The sequence below is a fragment of the Hyperoodon ampullatus genome (genome assembly GCF_949752795.1).
Source record: "Hyperoodon ampullatus genome assembly, chromosome: 7".
Classification (NCBI taxonomy): Eukaryota; Metazoa; Chordata; class Mammalia; order Artiodactyla; family Ziphiidae; genus Hyperoodon; species Hyperoodon ampullatus.
The window spans coordinates 37,378,485-37,398,561 of record NC_136920.1 but is presented as its reverse complement, the minus strand read 5'-3'; the positions used below and the strand labels follow the sequence as shown (position 1 = coordinate 37,398,561).

The 20,077-nt window shown below is 37.0% G+C and overlaps 2 protein-coding genes across 2 annotated transcripts in view; one reads left to right on the top strand and one right to left on the bottom strand.

Annotated features, from left to right (window-relative positions):
- Positions 1 to 20,077, top strand: part of ANO5 (anoctamin 5) — a gene marked incomplete at both ends in the record, with an annotated part of 110,932 nt that overhangs the window by 76,937 nt on the left and 13,918 nt on the right. Inside the window, 8 exons of the mRNA XM_079707778.1 lie at positions 421 to 555; positions 1,047 to 1,152; positions 1,243 to 1,303; positions 9,925 to 10,076; positions 12,223 to 12,297; positions 13,889 to 14,111; positions 16,431 to 16,600; positions 17,257 to 17,354. Of these exons, the coding sequence (XP_079563904.1) occupies positions 421 to 555; positions 1,047 to 1,152; positions 1,243 to 1,303; positions 9,925 to 10,076; positions 12,223 to 12,297; positions 13,889 to 14,111; positions 16,431 to 16,600; positions 17,257 to 17,354 (1,020 nt within the window). The remainder of the gene's footprint in view (positions 1 to 420; positions 556 to 1,046; positions 1,153 to 1,242; positions 1,304 to 9,924; positions 10,077 to 12,222; positions 12,298 to 13,888; positions 14,112 to 16,430; positions 16,601 to 17,256; positions 17,355 to 20,077) is intronic.
- LOC307055886 (glycine cleavage system H protein, mitochondrial-like) lies at positions 14,237 to 14,764 on the bottom strand (the record flags this gene model as incomplete). Its single annotated transcript, XM_079708174.1, has 1 exon — positions 14,237 to 14,764. The coding sequence occupies one exon, from the start codon at positions 14,762 to 14,764 to the stop codon at positions 14,243 to 14,245; it is 522 nt and encodes a 173-aa protein (XP_079564300.1). The 3' UTR covers positions 14,237 to 14,242.

Sequence of the window (20,077 nt, the reverse complement as noted above, 5' to 3'; positions counted from 1 at the left end):
CTTCAGTTTTAGAGAGAGATAAAGCAAAAGTCTGTGCACAGATTGTGAATGTGATTTTGATTTGTTAATTGCTAGAAGAATGTTCTGCACTTTATTTCAAAACATTTAAACTCTCTTTAAACTTTAAAAGCTTTTCAAATTACCTGATTATTTCAAAAGTAAATCTCAACTTCCACTCAGTTGGCTTCTTACTTACATGTGTTGTCTCTTTTAATCCTTACACCAATTCTACGGCTAAGCATTATCCTGCATTTCATGATGTGGAAGCTAAAGTTTAGAAAGATTAGTAACTTTATCAAAATTACACAGCTGGAAAGCAATGGAGCCAAAATTAGAATTCAAGTTTGTCTGAATAAAAACCAAGACTCAGGATTGTATCATTCTTACAACCTCTGATTCTCTTTTTACCCTCTTTCATAGGGATTATTACGGAGAAAAAATTGGCATCTATTTTGTCTTTCTCGGATTTTACACAGAAATGCTGCTTTTTGCAGCTATAGTTGGCTTAGCTTGTTTTATTTACGGCTTATTATCGATGCATGATAACTCAAGCAGGTAAGTGCAACTGAGTTGCCCAAATAGAGAATCTTATGCTAACTGAAACTGTTGCTATTATTTTTCTGGAATTTGTGTCAGAATGTTTCCTATGGCAGCGGATAATTGATATTTCTGAAAAAGACCCAAACACAGCAGCTACCCCTCATCGGGTGCTTTATGGAAAATTTGTTTTTAATGATGGGCTCTAAAGATTCTGTTCCTCAAAGCATGATTTGATCTACAAAAATTGCTAGTTCATTTCCCCTTGTGCCATATGTAATAAGCTGTATAAAGTTGTTCCAATAAGAACAGCTTTGGACTTTCACCCAAACACATCACTTTTAAAATAATTTTGCTCTTGGGAATTCTCTGGCAGTCCAGTGGTTAGGACTTCACACTTCCACTTCCGGCAGCATGGGTTCCATCCCTGGTTGGGGAACAAAGATCCCGCATGCCATGCTGCGTGGACAAAACAAAACAAAACAAAAACTTTCCTCTTCCCTCTGCAGCACTGAGATCTGTGACCCTGAGGTTGGGGGTCAGATTATCATGTGCCCACTCTGTGATGTAATGTGTGACTATTGGAGACTAAATTCTACCTGTTGGGCTTCAAAGGTATGTATGTATTGTGGTGTGTTGAAAAGACTTGCAATTTCCCTCCCTCATTTGATACTAAGTAGTCTTTGTGATATTATTGTTTTACAGTTCTCCCATTTATTTGACAATGAGTCAACCGTGTTCTTTGCAATATTCATGGGAATTTGGGGTGAGTAAATAGTTACATAAAAACAGCTTTCTCCATGTTATCTGTTTTATGGCCATTCATATAACATATACAGTTGGCATACCTTATAAACCAAAGGTGATTTTACATCTTTATGTCTTTGCTAGCATCAGTACACTGATGGAGTCCACATCAATGGTCATTCGTCTTGATCCTTGGTCCAGAAAGGTCTCTATTAATCATCTGCTCATTTCTCTGAAAAACACTATAATTTTTGAAACTTCATATGTATTCAGATTACCCTGTCTCAGCACTGTGGTAAAAACAGGTTCAATAAGTGCTTAATTCAGGAGAAATAAACATAAGTATTTGGTGGCTGGAGGATATTGAGTCATGGATACAAACTGGAATGAGACTCAAAAATTATTGAGGGTTAATACATCAACAATGAATTTAAATTTCCTGTGTCAAATTCTAGTTCCAGCTTCCAATTCCATTTGGTAAAAATCTCCCATGTAAGGTGGAATTTCCCTTAATTTTGGAAATGTCCCAGTATCTCTTCTCTTTTGTATCACGTGGGAAGTAAAAGTGTTATGAAGTTATTCCCGCCATCAGTGAGGAAATTATTTTCTGTAAGAGTAACTTGGCAAGAGGAGGCCTAAAGACTTCTAAAACATGTCTAAAAATTTGGGGGACTCTGGGAAAAGATAGACTTTTTTCTCTCCAATTTAACAAAAAAAGTCTTTAACAAACGCAAGTGTGTGCATTTAAAAACTGGCCAAGGAGGTACTTCCCTGGTGGTGCAGTGGTTAAGAATCCAGCTGCCAATGCAGGGGTCACAAGTTTGAGCCCTGGTCCAGCAAGATCCCACATGCCGTGGAGCAACTAAGCATGTGTGCCACAGCTACTGAGCCTGAACTCTAGAGCCCATGAGCCTGTGTGCCACAACTATTGAAGCCTGTGCGCCTAGAGCCCATGCTCCGCAGCAAGAGAAGCCACCACAATGAGAAGCCCGTGCACCACAATGAAGAGTATCCCCCACTCGCTGCAACTAGAGAAAGCCTGTGCACAACGACAAAGACCCAACACAACCAAAAATTAATTAATTAATTAATTTAAAAAAAAAACTGGCCAAGGGAGCAAGGTAGCTTGATTCAGGCAATAGGACACCAACATTTGTGGGGGTGTGTACATGAAGCAGAGGTTCTTATGGGTTTCTGTTACTTCTGCTTGACTGCTATGGTCTGAAAAGAAAAGGCCAGATTCAAAGAGAGAATGGAGGACAGAGAAGTCTTACCCACAATTCTCCAGCAACCTCCTCTGGTTAAGTTAGTATATGGACATCTCTTCATCATGTGGCTACCAAATCCTGCCTCTGTCATTTTTTGGAATCAGAAATGGATGATAGGTACACAAATTACAACAAATGTAGTAGTTTTCAGTTCTTTCCATTGACAGAGATTGTACACCAACACTAACCTTATATGTCATAACAAATAAAGGAGCAATTATGCATGGAACACACAGCAGCTGCAGTGAACATGGGGGTAAAGATATCACTTCAAGATAATGACTTTGTTTCCTTTGGATATATACCTAAAAGTGGAATTGCTTCATCCTATTATATTTATATTTTTAATTTCTCAAGGAACCTTCATATTGTTTTCCATGACAGCTACACCAATTTACATTCCCACCGACAGTGCACGAGTGTTCCCTTTTTTTTCAGTTTTGTTCTTTTGCAAATGAATATCCAATTTTCCCAAAACCATTTATAGAAGAAACTATTCTTTCCCCATTGAGTATTCTTGGCTCCTTTGTCAAGTATTAATTGACCATAATACGTGGGATTATTTTCTGAGCTCTTGATTGTGTTCCATATGTCTGTGTGTTTCTCTTTATGCCATGCCAAAAGTACCATGCTATTTTGATTACTATAATTTTGTAATATAGTTTGAGATCAGGAATATGATGCCTACTGCTTTGTTCTTTCTCAAGATTGCTTTGGCTATTTGGAGTCTTTTGTGGCCCCATACAAATTTTCGGATTGTTTTCTCTATTTCTGTGAAAAATAGCATTGGAATTTTGATAGGGATTGCATTAAACCTGGAGATTGCTTGGGTACTATGGACATTTTTATATTAATTCCTCCAATCCATGAGCATGGGCTATCTTTCCATTTATTTGTGTCTTCTTCAATTTCTTTCATCAGTGTCTAGTAGCATACAGTGTACATATCTTTCATTTCCTTCGTTAAATTTATTCCTGGGTATTTTGTTCTTTTTGATGTTATTGTAAATGGGATTATTTTCTTAATTTCTCTTTCTGTTAGTACGTGGATAGTATATAGAAACACAACTGGTTTTTTTTGTTTGTTTGTTTGTTTTGTGGTACGTGGGCCTCTCACTGTTGTGGCCTCTCCTGTTGTGGAGCACAGGCTCCGGACTCGCAGGCTCAGCGGCCATGGCTCACGGGCCCAGCTGCTCCGTGGCATGTGGGATCTTCCCAGACCGGGGCACAAACCCGTGTCCCCTGCATCGGCAGGCAGACTCTCAAGCACTGAGCCACCAGGGAAGCCCTCACAACTGTTTTTTATATATTTATTTTTATCCTGGAACTTGACTAAATTTATTTATTCTAACAGTTTTTTGGTGGAGTCTTCAGGATGTTTTTTATAATTTAATGTTATTTGCAAACAGAAACAGTTTTACTTCTTTCCTTCTTTCTTTCTAATTTATATGTCTTTTATTTATTTATTTATTTATTTATTTTTGACTAATTGCTGTGGCAACGGGAGAGGCCACAACAGTGAGAGGCCCATGTACCACAAAAAAAAAAAAAAAAAAAAAAAAATAGACATTCTTGTCTTGTCCCTGATCATAGAGGAAAAGCTTTCAGCTTTTCACCATTGACTATGATGGTAGCTATGGGCTTGTCATGTATAACCCTTATTATATTGAGGTACATTCCATTTATACCTATATTTTTGAGAGTTTTTATCATGATGGTTGTTCAATTCTGTTAAATGCTTTTTCTGCATCTGTTGAGATTATTTTTTAAAATTTATTTTGTTTATGTGGTATACCGTGTTGATTGATTTGTGGATGTTGAACTATCCTTGTATCCCTGGAGTAAATCCCACTTGATCATCCTGTATAATTCTTTTAATATATTGCTGAATTTGATTTGCTACTCTTTTGTTCAGGTTCTTTGCATCTATGTTCATCAAGTATAATTTCTTTACTTGTAGTGTCTTTGTCTGACTTTGGTGTCAGGATAATGACGGCCTCATAAAATGAGTTTGGAAGTTTTCTTTCCTCTTCTAGTCTTTGGAAGAGTTTGAGAAGGATTAATTATTCTTTACATGTATGATAGAATTCACCAGTAAAGCTATCTGATCTGGACTTTTGTTGGTGGGGACGTTTTTGATTACTGATTCAATATCCTTACTGGTAATTGGTCTGTTAAGATTTTCTATTTCTTCATGATTCAGTTTCAATAGGTTGTATGTTTCTAGGACTTTATCCATTTCTTCTAGGTTATCCACTGTGTTGGCACATAATTGTTCATAGTAGTCTCATGATCCTTTGTATTTCTGTGGTATTAGTTGTCATGTCTCTTATTTAGTATCTACTTTTATTTATTTGAGCCTTATCATTTTTTTCTTGGTAATTATGGCTAAAGGTTTTCTATTCAAAATAAAAGGTTATCTTTTCAAAATAAAACAGTTTCATTGATCTTTTCTATTGTCTTTTTGTCTCTTTTATTTATTTACCCTCTGATCTTTGTTATTTACTTCCTTCTACTACCTTTGGCTTACTTTGCTCTTCTTTTTCTGGTTCCTTAATGTCTAGAGTTAGGTTGTTTATTTTAGCTTTTTCTTGGTTCTTAATGTGGGCATTTATCCCTATGTACTTCCTTCCTAGAACTGCTTCTGCTGCATCCTGTACGTTTTGGTATATTGTATTTCCAGTTTCATTTGTCTCAAGATATTGTTTAATTTCTCTGTTGATTTTTCTAAGTTTGTTCAGCAGCATGTCCTTTATTCTCCACATATTTGTGAATTTTCCAGTTTTAACTTTTCCTGTAATTCTAGTTTCATACCATTGTGGTCAGAAAAGATGCTTGATATGATTTCAAACTTTTGAAATTTATTGACTTCTTTTGTGGTGCTAATATATGGCCTTTCCTGGAGAACATTCCGTGTGCACTTAGAAGAATGTGTATTCTACTGCTGTTAGATGGAAAGTGCTGTCAATGCCTGCTAAGTCCCTCTGGTCTAACATGTAGTTTAAGTCCAATGATTCCTTATTAATTTTCTGTCAGGATGATCTATCCATTGTTGAAAATGGGGTGTTGAAGCTCCCTACTATTATTATATTGCTGACAATTTCTGTCTTCAGGTCTGTTAACATTTGCTGTATATATTTTAGGTGCTCCTCTATTGGGTGCATAAGTATTTATAAGTGTCATATCTTCTTGTTTGATGGATCTCTCTATCATTATACAAAGATCTTCTTTTCCCTTTATTGTGATTTTTGTCTTAAAGTCTATTTTGTCTTATATAAGTATAGTTAATCTTGCTTTCTTTTGGTTTCAGTTTGTATGGAATATCTTTTTCCATCCTTTCACTTTTAGTATATATGTGTCCTTACAGCTGAAGTGAGTTTCTTGTAGGCAGCACATAGTTGAGTCTTGTTTTTTAATCCATTCAACCACTCTGTGACTTTTGATTGGAGAATTTAGTTAATTACATTAAAGTAATTATTGACAGATATGGACTTACTATTGCCATTTTGTTAATTGTTTTGTAATTCATTTGTTCCTTTCTTCCTCTCTTGCCTTCTTCTTTTGGGGTATGATAATTTTATGTAATGGTATGCTTAGATTCCTTTTTCTTTATCTTTTGCATGTCTTTTATAGGTTTTTGCTCTGTGATTACAGTGAGGCTTTTATAAAACATCTTATAGTTATAACATTCTATTGCAAACAAAGCAAATTAATTCCAAATGCATACTAATGCTCTATATTTTTACTTTCCTTCCCATGTTTTATGTTTTTGATGTCACAGTTTATATCTCCTTAGCTTGTGTATCCTTTAACCAATTATTATAGTTATACAATTCTATTGTAGTTACAGTTATTTTTACTACTTTTGTCTTTTAACCTTCATAATAGATTTACAAGTGAGTTATCTACCACCATTATAACATGAGTATTTTAAATTTAACTATGCATTTACCTATACTAATGAGATTTGTACTTTTATATGTTTTCGTTTCAGTTTAAAGAGGTCCCTTTAACATTTCTTGAAAAGCCATTCTAGTTGTGATAAATTCTTTCCACTTTTACTTGTCTGGAAAACTTTCCAGGTAGAGTATTCTTGGTCCTCAAATTTGTTCAGTACTTTGACTATATGCTACTCCCTTCTGGCCTGCAGTTTCTGCTGAAAAATCTGCTGATAGTCTTATGAGGATTCCCTTATACATAAGTTGTTTTTCTCTTCTTGCTTATAAGATTCTCTCTTTGTCTTTAACTCTTGACTTTTTAAATATAATGTGTCTCAGTGTGGTTCTCTTTGTTTTCATCGTTTTTGGAACTCAGTGGGTTTCATAGATATGATATTTGTTTTTTTCCCCATGTTAGAGAAGTTTTTACCCATTATTAGAATGTGCTGTCTCTCTCTCTCTCTCTATTCTCCTTCTGAGACCCCCTATAATGCAAATGTTGGTCTGCTTGATATTGTCCCATAACTCCCTTAAGCTGACTTCATTTTTTTTCACTCATTTTTCATTTCATTCATTTTTTCTCCTCTGACTGAATGAATTCCACTTGCCTTTCTTGGGGTTTACTGATCCTTTCTTCATTTGATGTAGTATGCTGCTGAACCCTTCTATTGAATTTTACAATAAAATTATTGTATTCTTCAGCTCTATGATCTCAGTTTATTACTTTCTTATATTTTCTGTCTCTTTGTTCAGATTCTCACTTTATTCATGCATTGTTCTCCAGACCTCAGTAAGCATCTTTATGACCATTATTTCGAACTCTTTATCAGGTAAATTGCTTGTTTTCATTTCATTAAGGTCTTTTTCTGCAGTTTATCTTGTTCTTTTATTTGGAACATATTTTCTTTTGTTTCTTCATTTACCTTGGCTCTCTTTGTTGATTTCCGTGCATTAGGTAAAACAGCTACCTCTCCCAGTGTTGAAAGTGTGGCCTGTGATTGTTCAAGCTGCCTTCTTTGTTCTTAGTGGCTCCCAGTATTTGGGGGGTGTGCCAAAACCCATCAGTGTCCCAAATGGGAAGATCTCAGTCAGCACCTAGATGCAGGCTGTTTGGAAGCTGGACCCACAGGCAGCAGCTTTTAAAATCTGCAAATAGATCTCTTTCAAAGAAAGATTGGAAGATGGGCATTTGTGTCTACTGCCTCTGCTTTTAACCTTGGGGAGAAAACCAGTTAGGAACTGTTTGTTTGCTGCAGCAATCAAAGCAGTATGGTACTGGCATAAAGATAGACATGCAGACCAATGAAACAGAATGGAGCCTAGAAATAAATCCACATGTATATTGTAAATTAATCTTCAACAGGATTTCCAAGAAAACAAAATGGGGAAAGGATAGTCTCTTCAACAAATGGTGCTGGGGAAATCTGGATGGCGACATGCAAAAGAATGAAATTGGATCCTTATCTTTGTCAACTGAAAAAAAATCCACAACCTGAAAGTTGAGAATTATGTTTTATTTGGCAGACTTTCTGAGGACTTCAAGCCCAGGAGGCAGCCTCTCAGATAGCTCTGAGGAACTGCTCTGAAGAGGTAAGGGAGGAGCCAGGATACATAGGAGTTTTGCAACAGACCAGGTAGTCAGAACATCAAAAGATTACTATTAATTAAAGAAAACCAGATACCTTAAGTTAATGAATTAGCACTTTTCTTTGTATGGGAAGATGCAAGAATTTGGGCTAATTGAAATCATTCCTTTGATATGCACCTTAGCTATCTAGGGCCAATATCCTGTTCTTTCCCATCTTGAGTTCTCTCAGGGCTCACCATCTGGGCTGTAGTGGCTTGATGGCTACAACATCCTTTGTTGACCGATATAACAGGCAACATTTTTCATTCACATCTTACACCATCACAAAAATCAATTCAAAATGGGTTAAAGACTTAAACATAAGACCTGAAACTGTAAAAATCGTAGAAGAGAGTATAAGGAAAATCTATATGACATTGGTCTTGGCAGTGATTTCATGCAGATGACACCAAAGCCCAGGCAACAAAAACAAACAAAATAAGCTAGACTACCTCAAACTAAAATGCTCTGCACAGCAGAGACAACAATGAACAGAATGCAAAGGCAACCCATTGAAAGGCAGAAAATATTTGCAAAACCATCTATCTGATAAAGGGTTAATCTCCAAAATATATATAAGGAACACCTGTAGCTCAATAGTTAAAAAAAAAAAAAACAAAACGAAACCTAACCTGATTAAAAATGGACAAAGGACTTGAAAACACATTTCCCCGAAGAAGTTTTACAATTGGCCAAAAGATATATGAAAAAATACTTAATGTCATTAGTTATCAGAGAAATGTAAATCAGACCACAATGAGATGTTATCTCACACCTGTCAGGATGCCTATTACGAAAATGATGAGGATGTGGAGAATTATAATGAATTCTTGCATACTACTGGTGGGAATGCTAAATGGTACAATCGGAAAACAGTGTGGAAGTGCCTCAAAAAATTAAAATAGAACTGTCATATAATCTAGCAATCCCACTTCTGGGTATTTACCCAAAATAATTGAAATCAGGATCTCGAAAAGAAGTTAGCACTCCTATGTTCATTAAAACTCTTCTCTCCACATTAACCAAGATGTGGAAACAATCTAAATGTCCATTGACAGATGACTGGGTAAAGAAACTAGTGTGTGTGTGTGTGTGTGTGTGTGTGTGTGTGTCTATATATATATATATATATGCAAACTAGTTATGTCTATGCCTTAGAAGGGTTTTAAGGGAAGGTTTTTCTGTGGGTGTTGGTAATGTTTTATATACTTTTCTGTAAATATGTTATTCTTTAAGTAAAAGTTTGTTTAAAAATTATATATATTGTATATTATACTATATAATATTATAATACATATATATATATATATAGAGAGAGACAGAGACAGGGAGAGAGACAAAGAGAGACAAAGAGAGAGAGAGAGAGACATACTGTGTTATGAAATGGTTCCTATGTTTTCCTTAAATTTCCCTAAGCCCGAGAATATGGTACGATTGCTTGAATGATTTCAGTAAAAGACATGCAAACAAAATCTAGGTGTTAGTAAAAAGTCAAGTTTAAATATTATTTCAAATTATCTGAATGAAGAGAGAGAGAATAGCGTGCCTGAAAAAAATTTTTCTTGCATGGACTGCTGTCTAAGAAGCTAATTTGTATTTCTATATATGAGTTATTTCAATACTATGATATAGTATTCTGTCAAAATTAATAATTTTATAATTTTATCATCAAACAGCGACAGAAGAACCATCATACATACAACCAAAATGATTTTTTAAAGTAAAGAAAAATCTAGTTATTATCTCCTTATTCACTTATTCCTCCATCTCTTTATTATATTTGTTTTTATACATTTCTTTGCCCATAGTCACATTGTTTTTGGAGTTTTGGAAACAACGACAAGCCAGACTGGAATATGAGTGGGACCTGGTGGACTTTGAGGAGGAGCAGCAGCAGCTCCAGCTGAGACCTGAATTTGAAGCTATGTGTACACATAGGAAAATTAATGCAGTGACTAAGGTATATTTGGAAACTGAAATAAGTAGTATATTTCAATGGGCACACTGCTGTGGGTGGCCTCTCAAATAGTGATGTGTATTTTAATTTGCCTTTAAAATATTCTACAACATATAAATCACATAAACTTATTTACTCGCTTTTAATATACATTTTGAACGCATGCAAAAGTAGGTAGAAAAGTATAATGAGCCCCAGGATGGAATCATCACCCAGCTTCAATTATTATTATTTCATGGGCAATCTTTTTTCATTTATACACCTACCCCTCCCTGCCACTAGATTATTGTGAAGCAAATCCAAGTCATCATATCATGCAATACATAGTTTTAATACTAAGTGAAATAAAATGAACTGGAAAATAGTGTGCATGCTGTGGGCTTTGTATATAAATATATAGACATGGAAATGATACTAAGTTAATTCATGAAAATTAAAATAGTATTGTATTAAGGTAGTGGGCTTACAAGTGATTGCTTTATTCGACCAAATTTAATTCACCTATTCCATTCTAATTAATTATAATGGGAAGATCATTGCACTGGTGTCTGGAAAGGAATGTCTAGATTTTGGGATAACTGGCAAACTGGCTTTATGTTGTTGACTGAGTTATTTGACTTATTGGTACCTCATTTTTGTTTCACTTGAAAATGGAAGATACTTTGCAGACTCTTGGCTGCATATTCTTAGAGTCCCCACCTTTCCATAATCTATAATCACCACGTTACCTGATGCTATTAAAGAGAGAATAGAATATGCCTCTAAAAATCTCTTCAGTAGAATTCCCTACTCTGTTCAGGACACTGTTCTTGTGTATAATACTCAACATTCTTCTCACAGTGCAGGCATCCACTAAACATTTATTAAATTGCCTTGAAACATTACAAAAAATTCAGTAAATGAATGAAGAGAAAAATCACCTCAGAAAATACATTAACAATTTGGGTGGCTATTTGAAATTAATAAAATATATATTAAAAGAGAGATTGTCATAATAATGATATGATGTGTACTTGTTCATACTTAATGGGATAAAAAAGAAAATAAAAGCAGGCCTATTGGCTTTGCCAAACACTGTTGACCAAAAGCAAGATGTACTGAATGTTTACATTTGAAACCAGTTGTAAAACAATATGTATTGATTCACTGTGAATCATCTACTTCACTTAACTTTAATGGCTTTGGAAATGAGAGTTTTTTCTTTTTTCTTTTTTTTTTTTTTACTTCATTGCAGTGATTCTTCAGTGGTTAAGCACAACCAGGATTCTTACATTTGAGTCTGTTGGGAACACATACATGCAGGAATGGACACACACGTGCACACATAAATATGCACATACACACGAACACACAGACACATTGGATACATACATGCATACACATGTACATAATCAGATGTATCCACACATATCCTGGGGTTCAATAGAGCTCTTGGGCAGCCTACCCTGACTGCTATGTTCTGTTTGCATTCAGTCCTTTCTGAAAAACCCTTGAGACTGTACAGATGTAAAATCTTATATGTTAAATAGAGTTACATGATTTAGATTTCTGCTGACAACTATTTTTTACTGTATGACAGTATTTTGGCCATAAGATCTAACTGCCTCTCGATATAGCTAAAAATATCAGCTGGTATAATTACTATCTTCCATTAATGACTTAAAAAACCATAATTGTAGAAAAGTCTGGGCCCCTGAACTGTGTGGAAGAAGACAACCCTATAAATATAAAGAAGGCACCCTACTTAATATCATACAGAGCAATTACAGAGCAGTGCATTCAACTCAATTCAATTTAACTCAATTAGAAAATTTTAACATCATTAAGGCATGTCCACTTAAGCAGCAGCCCTCAGGTTTTGACTTTGTTTTACTGTCTCCCTCTCCCTAAATACAACTCTAATTCAACACTCAGGAAATAATGTGTATCCTTTATATCTCATATCATTTGTAAAATATTTCATCTGAGAGCCCTAAAGGTTTCTACCTAAACGTAAGGAACCACTACTAGAATGTAGCATTCCATGAGCTGTGGTGAACCCACTGGGGAGGTTTCTGCTTTAACATGGCTTTGTGATTTTGACTACTGCTTGGATTCCCAACTTTGAGGGTAGATTTTGAATTTTGCTATGATTTCTTCAAAATTACAGGAGATGGAACCTTACTTGCCTCTGTGTAGTCGTATTCCATGGTACTTTTTATCAGGAGCCACAGTGACTTTATGGGTGAGCATTGTTTAAAAACTATTATCATCTATTGATGTAAGATCATACTGGGATTACCTCAATAGTTTTGTCTACAATGGCTCGAGTCCCTCTCTTCCCTCCCACTCCACAGTATTTTTTTTTTATCTTGAATGGAGCTCTTATATAAAATAAACTGTAATTTACATGGATGTGCCATGATTAAACCTTGGATAAAGAGTTGGGGGGAGAGAGAGGTGCTATATCTTAAAGCCCGTCCCTACCCCCCACCTCCAGCTCTTTGTTAATTTGGTGATAACTTGAAACCAGAACAGTATAATAAATAATTTGATTACAGACTATTTGTTTAGTTTTTTTTATTATTAATTTATCTTTTATCCGTTTAACATACTTATACAAAATGAAAAACTTAATTCCATTAAGGTTCATTCTCTTGCCAAGATAAATGGAAGAAAATGTTACATCTTCTACATGAAGAATTTAATTAGCATATCCCATTGTTAGGGAGTCAGATTTTTTCCATGCCTTTTACCTGATAGATTTCTCCATCATCATAATCTATTTCCTGCCCTCCCCTTTCAAAATTTATGTCCTCTTACAGTTGACCTTTAGTTTTAGGAAAACTAAAACCTCTGAGAAGTTAGCCTGTTGAAGTATAAATAATTAGCAGTTGTAGACTGTATTTTAACCTCACCATTCCATATTGTCCTATAATATTTTATCTTTAACCTTTTTTGATAAAGGTATTGGTTTTTCTATTTTAAATGTGTGTTTTCCTAGATGATATAACAATCATTTTAGGAGAGATGATAGAATAAAAGGGGGTGATAATCAATTTGGGACACTCCTTGAAAAATATTCTGGAGTGTGGTTCCAGAAAGATCACTGTCATTTATTTCTAGTACTCATTCAATTTGATTCAGTTCCTCAACTTTCACAATAAAATTCTCCAATCATTGATATAAAGATCTTTGTGATTTTGTAATATGTAAAGGTATAAAATTTATACAAATATCTAAATTACCAGGCATATCAGACTACTAATGGCAGTATTCTGAGGGGAAATGAAATCGAATCTTTAAACGTATTTTTCTTGAGAAAGTAAGTGATCTTCACACTACACATTTAACTACAACCTAGAGCAGAGGTTACCAAACATTTGCTGTAAAGGATATATTATAGGCTTTGTGGGCAACAAATCGTCTCTGACACATAATTGTCTTTATTTTTCTTTACAACCTTTAAAAATGCAAACAAACAAACAAAAGATATTCTTACCTTAAGGGCCACGCAAGAACAGTAAGGCCACAAGCAGACTCTGGCTTGCTGGTAGTTTTCCAACTCGTTCTAAAGGATAGGCCTAGAGGATGGTCAATGAATACTTTTCTATTTTCGATTTAATCAGCTGCTACCATACGCTTTATCGCTAACCCTTTTACGTTCCTAGTTTTCATCTCCTGCCATCTATGGTGAGAGGGACTGACTTGGCTTGCTTTCCATGTCAGATCTGCTAAACTTAATATATGAGTTGAAGAGAAGAGTGTGTTTCAGATATATATGCATCACAGGGATTCAGAGGCCAGAGTGACCAGTTTTTGTTTCCCTTCCCCAGATGTCTCTGGTCGTCGCATGTATGGTAGCTGTGATTGTATACCGCCTGTCAGTCTTTGCTACATTTGCTAGCTTCATGGAAAGTGAAGCATCCTTAAAGCATGTCAGAAGTTTCCTCACTCCCCAGATAACCACATCTCTCACTGGATCGTGCTTGAACTTTATTGTCATCTTGATCTTGAATTTCTTTTATGAAAGGATATCTGCCTGGATTACAAAAATGGGTAAGCTGGCCAAATCATTAGTATGACTCTGAAAAAGGGTTCCTACCAGTGCTATACCTCCATTCTGGATAATCCCCAAGGGAGTTCTTTTGTTTGTTTGTTTCAAACTAGTTTATTTAGGGGTTCCATTTTCACTCCTCAATAGATTTTATGTATTTCTCATATGCTTCTTCACTCATTAGTTCATCTAGTTCTGAAGGGTTACTGAGTGTCATCTTGATCAGCCAACCATCTTCATAACAAGATTTGTTGACAAGTCCTGCATTTTCTGCTAGAGCTTCATTAATTTCAGTTACTTCTCCTGATAGAGGAGAATAGCGTTCACTAGCAGCTTTCACACTTTCCAAAGCACCAGATTCCTCTTGTTTGTTCAATTTTGTCCCAACTTCAGGCAGACTACAGTAAACAACATCTCCCAAAGCTTCCTGTGCAAAATTGCTGATTCCCACTGTTCCAACGCCGTTTTCTGTTGTTACCCATTCATGTTTGTCTGTGAATTTACCACCCGACAGCAGAGCGGGGGCGGTGCGCAGCTCCCGGACAGCGCCCGCCCACAGTCCCCAGTGCCACGGTGGGCAGGGCGCCTTGGGCGCAGAGATGGCGTGCAGGCTGCAGACCGCGGCCCACAAGCTCCGCTCCACTCGCAGTGCCATGTTCGAAGGGGTGCAGAGGGTCTCCACGCGCCGGGAGTTCATTTTTTAAAGGCACATTTTAAGGCAGTTTTGCTCTACAGGTAGACCCATAGCCTGCTACTTCAGAATCCCCTAACAGCTACATTCAGGCCTATTAGAGTGGAAGCAGGGAAAATAACTAAAAAGAATTAGGACTCTGTAGATCTTTTTGAGTATTCTTACCTTAATCCTTCCTTGATGGGGTTAGTTGAAGCCTAAATAAAATCCACGTTCCTGAAGACACAGATAATTTTTATATCGTGTGTATGGTGTTTAGAAGGTATTGGATTTTGAAAATCATTGTGAGGAAAACAGAACCATCAGGTCCTCCTGAATAAATCTAAAAGTTAGTGCTTCTCTTTTCAGTTGCCATGTGTTAGAACCTGGATTATGTTCTTTTAAAAATTTCTCCTAAAGCCATGAGGGAAGGTGAAGGCGTCACAGGTGGAGTGGTAGGTTCAGTCAGGAAGACTAACACAGAGCACAGTTGCTCCTGGCCTTGCCCCCAGCAAGTTGGAGATGAGATCAGAGACTCAACTCCAGGCCTCAGCTTCTTCTGGGACTGCTCTCTCCAGGAGCTCATGCCCCCCTCCTCTAAATCTGTACACTGACAGTGTGCCCAGTGGTAACCAAAAAGGCAGCACAGTATTTACTCTGCACTAGAGTAAGCATTGGGAAGCAACTGTCATTAAAAACTATTTTCAAATTTGGAGTTCTTCTCTCTCAGTTTTACTTATTTTTTCTGCTAGCAACAGCCAAAAAATAAAAAATTATAGCAATTAGCACCTACAAACAAAGCACCTAAAAAATATCTCAGCTTTCGTCAACGAGAAAAATCTCTTGTATTCACATTAGAGATTTTGTAGGAATGCAGCTAAATTTCAGTGAAATGGAAGCATTATCTGTGTCTTTAGAATATGTGTTACTATTTCAGTGCTGCTGAAAATGTCATGGATTTGGCTGGATCAGCTTGTACTCTTGGGAGGTCATCAGTTCAGAAAAGCATGGCCCCTTACTCTTTCATGCCTCATGTTTTTTTTACTGTGGTGTGAAGAGACTCTAACTTTTTCTTATCTATGGAATTCATAAAATGATAGATCATGATCATGCATTTTAAGTGAAGGAGAGGGAAAATATGTACTATTACTGCCACCGTTTGCATGACATTGTTTTCAAAACTGATAAAGCCATTTAATTCATGAGAGGAAAGCACAATTCAGTTTGAAACCATCCTCTGCCCTTCATAAGATTTACTTTGCTTACACCTGATTGAAACCAGAGGAGCGAGATCTGATGTGTTTACAGGGTATCATATAATGTTACGGGGATGAGCATAAGGCTCTTCAGTCTAATAGGCACTTGAATTCCATATTTTGACTGTGTGACCCCAGGCAAGTACTTCACCCCTCTAAATGTACTAATGACGGTTTCCCAGCCTTCTCTGGTGATTAGATTAACACACAATCTCTAGTAGAAAGCCTAGTGCACATCCATAGCTACTTCATATTGGTCAGCTATGACCAGAGTGGGGAAGATTTCAACAGACTCTCAGAATAATATGACTAGATATCCACTTATCTCAGGGAGTAAAATAAATAAGGAGAAGCAGAAAGGTGCATTATTAAACCTTGGTGTTTTTATTTACCAGAAATTCCTCGGACTCACCAGGAATATGAGAGCAGTCTTACCTTGAAAATGTTCCTGTTTCAGTTTGTAAATTTTTACTCGTCCTGCTTCTATGTAGCTTTCTTTAAAGGGAAGTTCGTGGGCTATCCTGGAAAATACACATATTTGTTTAATGTGTGGAGAAGTGAAGAGGTAAGAATTCTCTAGAGAGGTGAGGTTTGTGGCTTCAGTAACTCATTGTTAACTAAATACCTTTAGGTGTGCCCGCACTAACTCAGATTTTATCAAGCTGCAGGAAAAGTTTAAGACACTGACTCTGTCCACAGAGCATATTGGTCTTAGAATCCTGCTATCTGATAGACTTTCCAGTTCGTTTTGGGCAAGAAGTTATATTGTACCTATTGTTTGGTATAAAATATGAACTATGAACTGGAATAAGTAAGTTCTGTATTCCTGAAGACTTCCATCAAAAGATGAATAACTTTCTAGAGGTACAGCAAAAAGGGCTCTACCATGGGTACAGAGTTAAAACAGTTCGGTGGTTTCCAAACCTGGCTGTGCATCCAGATCACATGGAGAAAATAACAACTTCCAGCCCTAATCCAGATATAAAGATTCGGAATTTTCTAAGGCCCAGAAATCTGTTTTTAACATATTTCACAGCTGAATCTAATGTAGCTAGACTGGTGATCATGCTTGGAACTTGGAACTAAATATCCATTTATATTTCTTTAATATCTGTTCCAATGCAAATTTTCAGATTCTCACCCTCTGGTTTGGGATTTCTTTCATTGCAGAAGTCCATCTTTCATCCTTTACTTTATTTTTCTCCTTTTTCTTCTTACTAGTGTGATACTGGAGGCTGTCTAGTAGAATTGACAACCCAGTTGACCATTATAATGACTGGGAAACAGGTCTTCGGAAACATTAAAGAAGCCATTTATCCGTATGTATAACTTACAAGTTTTTACTTTTTTTTAAGTAAGCATGAGAGGTTTCCTCTGGAAAAAGATGGAATTCTTTGATTATCATTGTGCCTTTGTTAGCTAATGTTTAAGTCAATAGCAACAAAAAAACTTCACTTTTAATCAACAGTCAAGAATATACTGGGACTTCCCTGGTGGCACAGTGGTTAAGAATCTGCTTGCCAAAGCAGGGGACACAGTTTCGATCCCTGGTCCGGGAAGATCCCACATGCAACTAAGATGGAGCAACTAAGCCCGTGCACCAAAACTACTGAGCTTGTGCTCTAGAGCCCACGAGTGACAACTACTGAGCCCATGTGCTGCAACTACTGAAACCTGTGTGCCTAGAAGCCCGTGCTCTGCAACGAGAAGCCACCGCAATGAGAAGCCCGCGCACCGCAACGAAGAGTAGCCCCCACTCACTGCAACTAGAGAAAGCCCGTGTGCAGCAACAAAGACCCAATGCAGCTAAAAATAAAAAAAAAATAATAAATTAATTAGTTAATTTAAAAAGAATATATTAAGGTAATACAGACTTTTAAATATACATCTATTGCTTGAGAAAGTTTAGGGAAAGGTAGTTATCTCTGTCTCCTGTGAAGTTTCCACTGGGAAATCTAAATGTTATATGCTCCATAGGTTATTCTACATGTTGCATTTTATTTCTCAAAATTACTAAAAATTGAATTCTTTAAAAGTATCTGTGTGTCACGGACACATCTGTTACTGAACCAAACTCGGGTCCACTCACCTGCCTGCAGTAAGACCAATCTACTGACACTGGGTTACGGTGAAGGAAATTGCAGTGTTTATTGTAACTCACCATACAAGTAGTCTGGGACAGCTAGTGCCTGATGGGTTTCAGGAAAGCATTTTCAAAGTCCAGGTGAGGGAGGGGGGTTTACAGGGTATGTGACCAGCTCATGCACAATTATCTGATTGGTTGATGATGAGGTAACAGGGCTGTGTCACAGGGGTTAACATTAGGCTCTAGTAGGTCTGGGGGCTATGTGCTCATGGTCATCAAGTAGTTAACATCTTCCATTTGGTGGGGGTTTTCACATCTGTAAGACAACTCAGGAAATGTGCATCAGATACTATTCTCTATTACTTCCGACAGGAACTAAAGCAGAAGATATGCGGAGGAGTCTGTCCCAGGAAGGCCCCATATGGTCCTTCTCAGTTACACATCTAGGCACAGAAACTGTTTATGAATGAAATTCTTGCACGTGAAGAAATCACTCTCTGCCCCCAAAGCATAGCAATAATGAATACATTATAAAAAAAACAAAACAAAATGACCGTTGATCTCAAATATAAGGTGAAAATTCCCATGGATAAAAAGAGGAAGAATTAGGGGCTTCCCTGGTGGCGCAGTGGTTGAGAGTCCGCCTGCCGATGCAGGGGACACAGGTTTGTGCCCCAGGAGAATCCCACATGCTGCGGAGTGGCTGGGCCCGTGAGCCATGGCTGCTGAGCCTGCGCATCTGGAGCCTGTGCTCCGCAACGGGAGGGGCCACAACAGTGAGAGGCCCGCGTACAGCAAAAAAAAAAAAAAAAAAAAAAACAGGAAGAATTATAAGCCTGTAATCTTGTGGGGCTCTGAGTTAGGAAGTTATAGTGTCAGGGTGTAACACCTATAGGATGAAGTGGACCAAAAGTGCACCATTTAAGACAGGGGACTAGCCAGTTTAACTGTACTTAAAGCTAGGGACTGGGTGTATTCTTACTCATGAAAGATGGTTGAAAGTACCCTCCCCCTCTCTCACCCACTGCCACAGTTTCATAGTACTCCTGGGGTGCTATTTCATGTGCTGACAAAGGAAGAACATAGATGTATACTTTCAAATGGTATTTGATACACCACAACCCTAATATTGCCACAGAGAAATAATACCAAACTGTTATTTTCAATCCTAGCTCTAGATCGAGAACCTGGAGGCAGAATGGAGGTAAACCCTAAACAAAACACAAGAGGGAAAATAAATAAATATGTCCAGAGAGGAAAAGAGACAGGACAGTAAAAGAAAAAAGAAACAAGTAAATTTAAGCCTACAGACCAAAATTCAAAAACTTACAAGATTTAATGCTACAAAGGCCACTAACAAAATCAATTCTTAGAAAGTGAACTTACTCCAGGTAGGAGATTCTGGCAAAGCCTAAAAACATAAAAGGAGGTGATACTGTCAATAAAAAGGATAAGGAAATAACTTAAGTTAAAACAGATATAAATGAAACAAGAAGAAATAGATATGGGCTTCCCTGGTGGCACAGTTGTTAAGAATCCGCCTGCCAATGCAGGGGACGTGGGTTCGAACCCTGGTATGGGAAGATCCCACATGCTGTGGAGCAACTTAGCCCATGCACCACAACTACTGAGCCTGCGCTCTAGAGCCCATGAGCCACGACTACTGAGCCCACATGCCACAACTACTGAAGTCAGCGTGCCTAGAGCCCATGCTCTGCAACAAGAGAAGCCACCGCAATGGGAAGCCCGTGCACTGCAATGAAGAGTAACCCCTGCTCACTGCAACCAGAGAAAAAGCCCACATGCAGCAACAAAGACCCAACATGGTCAAAAAAAATAAATAGAATAAAATAATAAAGTAAATAAATTTTAAAAAGAGAACAAATGAATTTGAAAAAGAATTAATTATTAAATGTAAAATCATACTTTAAATAGAGAAAAATAGATGGTATCAAT